Consider the following 12,691-nt stretch of genomic DNA (forward strand, 5'->3'; position numbering starts at 1 on the left):
CGACTTGTGTGCTCTTCAGGACTATTACCCTGACCTTTCCATCGCAATTACAACACAATTGAGCTACCACACAATTTGATCACACTCAAACATGCTTGTAAATGTAGTTGTTTATGAAATTCAAACAATGCAATGTATCATCTTACAAGTCATGCACTATAGTAAGAATGTTTTGGTCTCATAAGATATAAATGTTTGAGGAACAGAATGAAAAGTGTTTATGAACTGATAATCTGCTGTTATGTTCATGATTTGTAGGAAAGGAAATACAAGACATTATTGTTGTAGTGTCCCGTAGTGTTAATTTCACCAAGAAAAGTGCCATGATATGTACAACAAGTCATATAAAACTCTTTGCAAAAATGTCTGTAAGGTAACATGAGAACTACCAGGATTTGCAGGGGTGCCACAGTTGGCCTAGAAATAAAGTTGATTTTACAAGGTACTGGGATAATATAATTAGCATTATTGATGAAGAACTAATCTATTTGGACTGACAGAAATTTTTCTGTGTTTTCCATACAGTTAGCCACAGACTGACATGCCTTGAAGAAGGCAGTTGGTCTGCCGATACGCCGATACACGGATGTTTGTGTGATTATTATAGTTTCTCCATGCTTTTTCTGGTTCTATTATTACACACCCATGAGTGGTTCTAGGCCAGAATTGTCCAGACTTTATGCTGTAGTAAAAAGCTTGGCTATGCAAGAAAACAGCGCTATCAACACTGTACAGGGCACCAACAGAGGCTGTCCTTGGTAGTAAGTGCAGATATGTGAACATTAACAAGTATGCGCCTGTATCTCTGTGATCTTGAATATGAGGAGCCACATTAACTGGCAATTTCCCAAATTGGTGGCAGTAATGAGGTGTGCTAATTTGGAGTATAGAGCCTGCGAAGGGTATAACGAGAACAACAGATAAAAAGTTTAGAAAGTGGAGAAGTTTAACAATAAGAATAATGCAGAAAGCTTTTAGATACTGAATTCAAAGTTGTTATGATGTTTTTGAGTGGAAAGTCAGATGTCCAGTAACAGGGATATGTGGTGTGTATACTCACGTGATGTATTTCTCAGATCTGTTGAACTTCTTCTCCAAGTATCGTGCAGAGGTTTTACTGGGGATCTTGACCATAGAAAGTTCTTTGTTGTATCGGGTCATGTTACAGGGACTCCTGCAGATGCAGTTGGTGCCTTCTACAGCCGAAAGAGCAGCTAGAGAGAGCAGAAGGGCGTATGTAAGGAACAAAAGAGGAAGTGAAGAAGAATGAGGGAAAGAGAAAATGAGGAGAGACAGATGTATATGTCAGTTCTTCAGGGTTCTTTACATTATATGGCATCGCTGTAGAGAAACTAACAAGGAAAAGAAAATGGGCTTGTCAAAACATTCTCTCATGGAGGGCATATTCAGTGTAATCACACACACGCACACACACACAGATCTGGATTATATAATTCAACTTTTGGCCTTGTCAGAACATTTTTAAATCACAGTTGTCAATTCTTGATGCCTTGGAAGATAAATTACCTGTTGTACTTTATATTACCTTTAGACAGATACACCTCAGAGATGAATTGTGCAGAATGTTGTGACTTTGGTAAACCAAAAAAGGACCCTATCATCAAAGTGCTTGAAAAACTTCCTAACAAACAGGAGACTGAATGATTGACAGGAAAAGCCATTCTAAAAACATTTGTCTTTAATAAATGTCATTAATAAATCTGTGATGATGACATTTAGATTTCGGTAAAGAGTTTTCACCAAAGAGCCTTTTTGTAAGATTCAGTGTTTAAAGGTGCAGTATGTAAGATTCAGAAACCCTTTTTTTAATGACCCCATGTGGCCGTTAAGTGAACTGCAACCAGCTACCTGTTGCTCGTGCTCATGCTTTTGCACACACTCCATAGGGAGGGACGCGAGCGAGTAAGCATCGACTGAACAATGAGGTAATGTACAAAGAGACTGAACGTGATTCACCGGCATCATGCTGACAGATGAGGTAGCATAATCAAAATTAAACATTTATGATTGTTTTGCTACAAACTTCGAGATTAAACTAAAACTACTTATCTCCTAACATAGCATGCTGATACACACGCACAGCTACATACTACCAAACTATACCAGACAGTTTACTGTTGCATTTTATTACATGAAAATCCTTACATACTGCACCTTTAAGTGAAGGTTTTATGGAATTTATGGAAAATCTGGATGATACTGCATTCCACAATGGATCCGTCTTGACACTGTTTTTGATTGGACTGTCAAAAGGTAAAATCTTTGTACACAGATTTGGATGAAAAAAATTGGACATGTAAAAATTATATAGTATACTACTTTTTGAAATGTTTATAGTATTTCCTTTTTACAGGCTATTTTTCAATAGTACCTATACAATATACTGTGCAGTTTGTAGTAAGCAGTAACCTACATATTATTATATTTTATATATATATATATATATATATATATATATATATATATATATATATAATCACATGTGAGGCGATTTTGATGCAAATCGATGATGGCAACACGTCTTATTTTAGAGGTAAAAATTGCTACCAAAAACACAATGATTGGAAGCACTTCTTCCCTCCTTTTATAGCAATCAGTCTGCTCTTATAATCCAATCCAAACGATAGAGTGATTTCACCTGATTAGTACTCGTTCAGACTTTCTGAAATGATGTTAGCTGGTCATTTTGTGCCAGGGCCAAAAAACTGTGAAATTTGGGCCATTCTACAGAATTGGTGCAACTGCTTTCCCACAACAGAAAAATACATTTAAAAAGTATTTAAGTATTCAAATCTTAGATGTTTACTAAGATCCTTCTATTATCTATTGAAACCCACAATAATATTTAAAATATCAGTAAGCTTAATAGATATAAAAACCTAATTTATAGGGTACTTTTAATTGGGAGGTGGCTGTCCCGAACCCTAACCCCTAGATTTAAATGTATTATTATTTATTATTATATTAAATGTTATTTTTTTTCCATTGTTGTTTTTAAAAATATCTCTAAATGTTCAAAACAATTATTTATTTTATATTTTCTTTTTAAATCATAAAACTTTATGTAATTTTCATGTCACTACCTAAACAGTGTTTTAGTCCATTGACTGAGACTGATTTTAATCACACCCCTACATTTTTGATTAGGAAATATTCTTGTGTCCCTCTCTCTCATAGCTACATGGTGAGTAGATAGTTCCCATAATTTTTGATGTAAATGTGTTCAAAAGTCTGAAAATCTGCATGTAACTTTAAGGAACGTCACTACCAAACACCTTTTTTCTGCAATTAAGCAAACCTTTTTGGGTGTTATTCCATATACTTTAGTTTTTATGTGTGAACAACTGTTCAGAACTGTGCTAGCAAACATGTGCTGATTAGCATCTTTGAGCTAAGCTCCAAAGTATCTAAAATTGTCACTAACATGTGGTGAAATTTTGGTTGTGGCATCATTGTTTTGGTAGTGACAAAAGGGAACACTTAATCCTTTATTTGGGGGAAATAAGCAAAATGTTAGTACAGTTATGCAAATCATTAGTATTTTAGTATGTTTTAATAGTGTTTTAGTATGTGAGCTAAAATTCTGTAATGTGATGTGGTTTAAATTCCGGCTGAAATATAACACTTACTTAAGGGTGCAGTCCGCGATACTAGCGAAAGGTTGTTAGGTTGTTGTCAGTAATATTAATTTCTATGGGTTACAGGGAGAATGACATGAAACACAAACATGCCTAAACAAAAAGGAAAAACTAGAGCAGAGAAACTGAGAGAATACAGACAAATGTTGAGGGATGACCCAGTGAAGTACCAGGAATACTTAAGAAAAGAAAGAGAAATAAATAAGAAACGAAGGGAAGAAGGAAAGTTGAAGAGTATCAGTGAATTATCTGACAAGGAGCAAAGAATGGAGGAAAAGACAGCAAAAACACAGGATGATGGTGAAAAGACAAAAAGAGGTGGAGACATTTTGCAGGGCTTCCACACCACCTAGCACTTCCAGTGAGGGTGATCAGATACCAGTGCACATACACACTGGTAAAAAAGGATAAAAAGAGCAAAAACCAGTAACTATAGAAAATCAGATGATCAAATAAATGCAGAAGAGGGAACAAAAATATAGAAAGCGGTGTCAAAGGTTAAGGCAGAAGTTGACAACAGACCAGTCAAAATGTTCTCCAAGATCGAAGAATCAAATTGATGTACAGAAGCACAGACTTCCTAACCAAGTCAGAAAGACCCTTCTTTTTCACAACACGCTTATGCACCAAATACAGGAAAAATACAAGTCTGCAAGTTATAAAGAGAAACATTTATTCAGAAGAGCTTTCACAAACGTGTTGCTTAGACAATACAAACTTGTCTCTATGATAAGAAAATGTGTTGGTATCTCCCACAAAGATTTAAACAAGGATTAAAACCACCCATGTCTTTGGTTCACCTATCAGAGCAATCATAAACAATTATTGTGAAATTACTATTTTATGCAAACACACACACACTAGGGTTGTGCCGATGGACGATATCATCGTCCATCGTGATGGCTGACCAACATCACGATGTCGAGCCACCATCGTGATGCCACGCCCCCTTTTGCGAGTCTTGCTAGTGTGACTCACTAATCCTAGTCTCTTCTATAGTTAACCTAAAAACTTTGCAGTGATTGCTCTGTAAATTAAATTGAGAATATAACTAATGCATATATGCTATTTTAAATACTGTAGTATATGCCAGAGACGTGACGTGTTAGTCTGTGAAAATACCGTGTCAGGCAGGCTACACAAATATTGATTGTTAGCTTCTTGTCTTTTTTTTACATGTCTTACACTGTACATTTAGATTAAAATATTTTATGTTGTAGGCTACTAGAAAATAGACTTTATTAATTAATTATTATTAGTTGAAGTGTCTCAGAAAATCTTGCTCATTGTCACATAGCACTTGTATACACTGAAGCGGCATAAACCCAGACCAGCGAACGTCAAATCACTTTTGTCTGGTTAATACTTTTAAAGAAAAATTTCCTTGGCCATAAATCCATAATGTCAAATCAAATGAAAGAAACAAGGTGAATATGAAAAACACACATTTATTAAAACATAGAAGAACAACAAATGAAACGGGTACAACACTCAAACCGAAACTCGGCATTAACATTTCACTTATAATTAGCAGCACAATTAACTTCAGCACAGGCTACAAAATAAATTATGTTATTGAAATATTGTAAAGTGGTCATATGAACTACACAAATGAACATTTAAAAAATAATATGCAAAATCGAATAGCTCCGCAACGGATGGCGAAAAATGCATAAAGAAGTCTAATATCTTTCACCATAGACCATGTTTAAATTTCGATGTTTCTGGCCAGAAATACCAACATATTCACTTTATCTGGTTTTAATAAGCTGCGGATTGGAGTAACTACACTACCCGCTGTGCTGAAGACCCGCTCTGATGGAGTACTGGTAGCACATATGCACAGGTATTTCCGTGCTAATCTTGCCATGAACGGAAACCTTTTGTCGTTCGTTTTCCACCAAGTCAGCGGGTCCTCTTCCCCATCAATGGCTATTTCCTGCAGGCACATGGTCATTTCTGCCTCGACCTTTTGCTCATCAGTGAGTAAAATAACGAAATTATAGTTTTTAAGTGGAAAATAGTATTTATGTAAAGAGATATATTAAAATAAAAAGTTCACAACTCTTAAGTGAAAGCTAAAAAAAAAAATGCTTCACGTGTCGTGCAACCTACTGATAAAGCGCAGAGTCATTAGTTGGGTTAGTAAAATAACAAAATTATAATTTGTTATATTATTTTTGAAAATTATATGAAATTATATTAAACCGCCCCCCCCACCACCGACGATATCGCGATGTTTTACTGTCAACATCGTCAACTGCCAATTTAGGGGACATCGCCCAACCCTACACACACACACACACACACACACACACACACACACACACACACACACACACACACACACACACACACACACACACACACACACACACACACACACAGTTCAGTGGTTCTGAACATTTATCTGAATAACTCAGATAAATGCAAAATGCTGGTGACATTGTTCATATATACACTCACCTAAAGGATTATTAGGAACACCTGTTCAATTTCTCATTAATGCAATTATCTAATCAACCAATCACATGGCAGTTGCTTTAATCCATTTAGGGGTGTGGTCCTGGTCAAGACAATCTCCTGAACTCCAAACTGAATGTCAGAATGGGAAAGAAAGGTGATTTAAGCAATTTTGAGTGTGGCATGGTTGTTGGTGCCAGACGGGCCGGTCTGAGTATTTCACAATCTGCTCAGTTACTGGGATTTTCACGCACAATCATTTCTAGGGTTTACAAAGAATGGTGTGAAAAGGGAAAAACATCCAGTATGCGGCAGTCCTGTGGGCGAAAATGCCTTGTTGATGCTAGAGGTCAGAGGAGAATGGGCTGACTGATTCAAGCTGATAGAAGAGCAACTTGGCCTGAAATAACCACTCGTTACAACCGATGTATGCAGCAAAGCATTTGTGAAGCCACAACACACACAACCTTGAGGCGGATGGGCTACAACAGCAGAAGACCCCACCGGGTACCACTCATCTCCACTACAAATAGGAAAAAGAGGCTACAATTTCCAAGAGCTCACCAAAATTGGACAGTTGAAGACTGGAAAAATGTTGCCTGGTCTGATGAGTCTCGATTTCTGTTGAGACATTCAGATGGTAGAGTCAGAATTTGGCGTAAACAGAATGAGAACATGGATCCATCATCCCTTGTTACCACTGTGCAGGCTGGTGGTGGTGGTGTAATGGTGTGGGGGATGTTTTCTTGGCACACTTTAGGCCCCTTAGTGCCAATTGGGCATCATTTAAATGCCACGGTCTACCTGAGCATTGTTTCTGACCATGTCCATCCCTTTATGGCCACCATGTACCCATCCTCTGATGGCTACTTCCAGCAGGATAATGCACCATGTCACAAAGCTCGAATCATTTCAAATTGGTTTCTTGAACATGACAATGAGTTCACTGTACTAAAATGGCCCCCACAGTCACCAGATCTCAACCCAATAGAGCATCTTTGGGATGTGGTGGAACGGGAGCTTTGTGCCCTGGATGTGCATCCCACAAATCTCCATCAATTGCAAGATGCTATCCTATCAATATGGGCCAACATTTCTAAAGAATGCTTTCAGCACCTTGTTGAATCAATGCCACATAGATTTAAGGCAGTTCTGAAGGCGAAAGGGGGTCAAACACAGTATTAGTATGGTGTTCCTAATAATCCTTTAGGTGAGTATATATATATATATATATATATATATATATATATATATATATATATATATATATATAAACTTACCAAAAAAAAAGTCCTCAGCAAACTTAACATGTGTAAATATTTGTATGAACATAAAAATATTCAAGAACTAAGACATAAACTGAACAAGTTTCACAGACATGTGACAAACATAAATGGAATAATGTGTCCCTGAACAAAGGGTCAAAATCTAAAGTAACAGTCAGTATCTGGTGTGGCCACCAGCTGCATTAAGTACTGCAGTGCATCTCCTACTCATGGACTGCACCAGATTTGTTAGTTCTTGCTGTGAGATGTTACCCCACTCTTCCACCAAGGCACTTGCAAGTTCCTAGACATTTCTGGGGGGAATGGCCCTAGCTCTCACTCTCCGATCCAACAAGTCCCAAACGTGCTCAATGGGATTGAAATCTGGGCTCTTCGCTGGCCATGGCAGAAAACTGTCATTCCTGTCTTGCAGGAAATCACACACAGAATGAGCAGTATGGCTGGTGGCATTGTCATGCTGGAGGGTTACAGTATGTCAGGATGAGGCTGCAGGAAGAGTACCACATGAGGGAGGAAGATGTCTTCCCTATATTGCACAGCATTGAGATTGCCTGCAAAGACAACAAGCTCAGTCCGATAATGCTGTAATACACCAAACCAAGACCATGACGGACCCTCCACCTCCAAATCAATCTCGCTCCAGAGTACGGGCCTCAGTGTAACGTTCATTCCTTCAGTGATAAATGGGAGTCCGACCATCACCCCTGGTGAGACAAAACCGTGACTCGTCAGTGAATAGGACTTTTTGCCAGTCCTATCTGGTCCAGCAAAGGTGGGTTTGTACCCATAAGCGACATTGTTGGTGATGTCTGGTAATGACCTGCCTTACAACAGGCCTACAAGCCCTCAGTCCAGCCTCTCCCTGCTTATTGCGGACAGTCTGAGCACTGATGAAGGGATTGCGTGTTCCGGTTGTAACTCATACAGTTGTTATTGCATTCTTTACCTTTCCCGCAGGTGGGATGTACCGATCCTGTGCAGGTGTTGTTACACGTGGTCTGCCACTGAGAGGACGACCAGCTGTCCTTCCTGTCTCCCTGTAGCGCTGTCTTAGGTGTCTCACAGTACGGACATTGCAAATTACGGCCCTGGCCACATCTGCAGTCCTCATGCCTCCATGCAGCATGCCTAAGGCACATTCACGCAGATGAGCAGGGACCCTGGTCATCTTTCTTCTGGTGTTTTTCAGAGTCAGTAGAAAGGTCTCTTTAGTGTCCTAAGTTTTTATAACTGTGACCTTAATTGCCTACTGTCTATAAGCTGTTAGTTTCTTAATCCGCAGGTGCATGTTCATGAAAAGTTATTTGGATTTTTACAAAATTATCATTAAAATACATTGTTTTGAAAATGGGATGTTTATTTTTTGCTGAGTTTATCTATTTACCATTTATATAAATTCCCCATTTAATACCTCTAATAGCCTCTAATTTATGTCTAAATGACGGTTAATCTGCATATTGTTCTGGAATTGAAACTGAAAGTACATATTTCTTTCATCTGGCTGCAGTGAGCAGAAAGTAGGAGTTGGTGATAATTTCCTCTCCTTTTGCCAAAGATAAGAACCAGCTGTCAAGCATTTTGACGCCAGCAGCTAAAGTTTTTGGACAAGCTGTTCAGCCTCTTTGGCCGTGCCGTTGTGCCATTACTAGTCAATTCAGGTCAACACTTTCCCCACAAATCTCTTCCACTGGTTCAGAATCCTGCCTCTCTTCAGATTATTTGAATGTCTGTTTTGGCTATATTTTGCAATGTTAGTGTACACAGAATTCAAATAAAAAAAAATAATAAATAAATAAGTGTAAAATTAGACAAATACAGAAGCTGATAGTAATAGTTTGTATAAATAATATTTGAACAGTTAGAAAATCTTAGAAAAATCTTCTTTTTTTATGTTTCAAATATTTATAGTTATAAATAACTATATAGTTATAATTTGGTGAAAATGGTGAATATTATATATAATAGGTTTGATATTACGGGTTCTAATATAGATCACTGTCCTAAATCTACTTATCTAGGACTGCACAAAATGCACAAACACACAAGCAAAGACTTTCCTATTAAAGTTTAATTTCTAATACACCATTGTCTCCCAATTGCCCTTTTATCCTCTCTTAAGGCTGCTACTTGAGAACAAAAAAAATGCTACTTATAACAGGCGAGGAAGATGTAGAGCAGAGAATAAAAGAGGGACAGTGGCTGTAGTTTTCTATGTAATTAGATTTTGTGGAGGGTCACTGCAGTAGTAGTTATAAGGGTCTGCTGAGCAGAAACCTGTCTGTTTTATGTGTGTGTGTGTGTGTGTGTGTGTGTGTGTGTGATTATTATTTTGTGAAACAGGCGTGTATACAGTAATTCATCTGTATTCAAAACACGTTGCATTTGTTCAGACTGTTTCGCTATTGAGATGGTTAAGTACAGCTTCTCTTAAACAATGTCTATACTGCAAGTAACTGACACATACATATAAAAATAGTCTGTGTAGACAGCTTAATCGATTATAACAGGAACATTCTTGTTTTATTGCATTACATCATGCCACTCACTCCCGGGATGTATTTTAAGTGTATTTTTTTTTTGCGATCACTTGTTTGTATCTTTTAGTTGGGGAGGTGTTACGTCGGAAGACATATTCAATATGGTATAATTGTATCAGTTTTGGATGTATATTTTGGAGTGGGAATGTTTCATTTGGCATGTATGTTTTTCCCCTGGCTTTTCTCCTCTCTCTCTCGTTCTCCCTCTCACTCTAATCACTGCAAGGTGAGAGCACTAATGAGGCGTTCTCCTGATTGGTCTGTGTGGCAGGGCGGAGGGCGGGGCCGGGTCGTGATTCTACACACCCGGTCCATTATCAGGCTAATCAAGCCTCCGAGAGGCATAAAGGGCGACTGAGGAAGATTGTGCGGGAGAGAGAGAGATCATTTACGGACATGTCCGTCGTGTGTGTGTTTGTGTCTTCTGTTTAAGTTTATTATTAAAGGACTATTTGTATTGACAAGCCGGGATTCGGCGTAGTAGAGTTCTCGCCACTACCGTCCACCCCAACTGAGCAGCCACGGCCATCTGCCGGGGGACGAGGAGCCCAGCCACCTGGAAGCGGACGACGGTCGCCGACCATGAGTGGAGAAGGGGCTCCTAACCGACCACCTGGAGTGGTCAGGGCCGCTGCCAGGGGCGGAGGAGTCAACTACCAGCCGCTGAAACGCGGCGGGGTCTGTGACCGCCGACCGTGAGCAGGGAGGGGCTCGCTGCCGACCGCCTGGAGCGGGAGATCTGCTGCCAGGGGCGGGGGAGACCCCTTCTATTCCCCAAGAAGGGGCTGGAGGTCTGCCTCCGATCCTCCCGGAGAGGAGCGGCTGTGGTCCGTTAGAGAGTGGAGGATTGGCCGAGGAACAAGCTATGGCGTATCGGAGAACTGGCGAGTAAGTGTTTTTTTTTTTCTCTCGCTCTCTCCTGTCTCTCTCTCACTGCCGCTCCACGTTGGCCTTTTCCCTCTCATTTAAATTTTACAGTGTTTATTTGGGGGTTACTACACTGTTACAGGAAGTACCCCCCATTTAATTATTTCTGTTTCCCTCCCCTTGTCCCTGGGATGATCTGCCGGCAGAAGGGGCTTTGGGCAAGGGAAAGGGGGGTGTGTACATCATGCCGGGGGCTCCCCTGCCTGAGAGAACGAGGGAGGAATTTCAGTTTCCATTGACTATGTTACAGTCTGGCTCTGAGCTGATGGAAGATAAAAGCTTCTGGAAAGCTTCATTCCCCATCTCCCATCTCCTGACTTAGATGTGTTGTTACACGAGATTGCAGTTATGCCTATTGAGTGAACTGATGTTAAAAAGTGTTAAAAGGTATTGTCCTAAGTTAAGTGTGCCTTGGACTGATTACGTTGGGAGCATTTGTAGGAAGGTGGGTGCATGCCATTTTGTTTAAATATCTGTTTTCGCTTGTTTTTGGGTAGAAAGGGAGTTTAGAGTAAGTTTGTTTATTTCAATTTTCTTTTCTAGGAAAGTTAGTTGACTTTCCCTTTATGAATTTATTTACTTTTGTTTGTTATTTTGGCCTTTTCCCCCTCTTGAAGCCTTTTTGCTTCCTTTCTCATTGAATATGAAATAAATTAAATAAACTTTTTTTGAGTGCTGGTATGGAATAGGGGAACCAAAACCACCCTGTTATTCCTCCCAACCATAGACTGGGTGGATCATAATACCCAGAACAGACAGGGTGCAAGTCTCCTATACAGAGAGCGAAGGCAGTGTCTGAGTTAACAAATGATCGCAGAGACAAGTGTTTATATGTGACTGCGTAACGATCACACTCACCCAGAGCAGGTTCAGCACAGTCCTTATACTGTTCAGGAGTGCAGTATGGAGAATCACCTAGAGACAAGAAAGTAACAAAGAGAGAAAAAAGTATCACTGCAAAAAAAACATTTATTCTTTAATAAGAATGCGCAAAAATGTGTTCTTCGGCCCTTTCTGAGAAAGGTAAAAACAGTCCCAAACTTCAACCAGTCAAGCTCAACACAAGAAGTAAATAAACAAGTGTGAGTGTGTGTGAATGAAAGAGAGAGAGAGAATTGTGTGTATCTCTATACTTGCTCTACAAATTGTATCAAATGTATCCTTAATTTACATTACAGGACAATCATTATCAGTTAATGATTCTTTAATTACAGTTTTAGCGCAGGGTCAATCAAGGGATAAATAATATATGAGGTAATTGTCGTATTCTGAGCATCAATTGACTTGAAAAGGTGATTTGATGTTGTCACCTACTGGTCATTATTAATACAGACCTCTATGAAGCCACTGCTATAAGGGAGTACCATTGCCATGAAGGGGTGTACCTGGTCTACAATGATGTTTAGATAGGTGGCATGTGCCAAATTGACATCCAGATGAATGGCCGGACCCAGGGTTTCCCACCAGAACATTGCCCAGAGCAACACACTGCCTCCACCAGCTTGTTCTTTTCCCACAGTGCATCCTGGTGTCATCAATTCCCAAGGTAAACAACACACTCATACATGGCCGTCCACATGATGTACAAGAAAACAGGACTCATTGGACCAGGCGACCTTCTTCCACTCATCCAAAGTCCAGGTCCGATGCTCGCTTGCTCATTGTAGGCTCTTTTGACAGTGGATAGGGGTCATCATGGGCAATCTGACCCAATCTGCGGCTACGTAGTCCCATGCACAGCAGGGCGTCTTGTGACACATTGCTCTCGTAACCTTAATTACACATTTTTTTGACTTGTGCCACAGTAGACCTTCTGTTG

The 12,691-nt window shown here is 39.6% G+C and overlaps 1 protein-coding gene across 4 annotated transcripts in view; it reads right to left on the reverse strand.

The window, feature by feature from the left end:
* asic2 (acid-sensing (proton-gated) ion channel 2) overlaps positions 1-12,691 on the reverse strand; it is a 593,044-nt gene that overhangs the window by 21,223 nt on the left and 559,130 nt on the right. For all 4 annotated transcript variants that reach the window (XM_052138645.1, XM_052138644.1, XM_052138643.1 and 1 more), the window contains 2 exons: positions 11,731-11,787; positions 1,061-1,214 (listed from right to left, as the gene is read on the reverse strand). In XM_052138645.1, coding sequence (XP_051994605.1) covers positions 1,061-1,214; positions 11,731-11,787 — 211 coding nt within the window. The remainder of the gene's footprint in view (positions 1-1,060; positions 1,215-11,730; positions 11,788-12,691) is intronic.

Source organism: Xyrauchen texanus, chromosome 12, assembly GCF_025860055.1.
Source record: "Xyrauchen texanus isolate HMW12.3.18 chromosome 12, RBS_HiC_50CHRs, whole genome shotgun sequence".
Taxonomy (NCBI): domain Eukaryota; kingdom Metazoa; phylum Chordata; class Actinopteri; order Cypriniformes; family Catostomidae; genus Xyrauchen; species Xyrauchen texanus.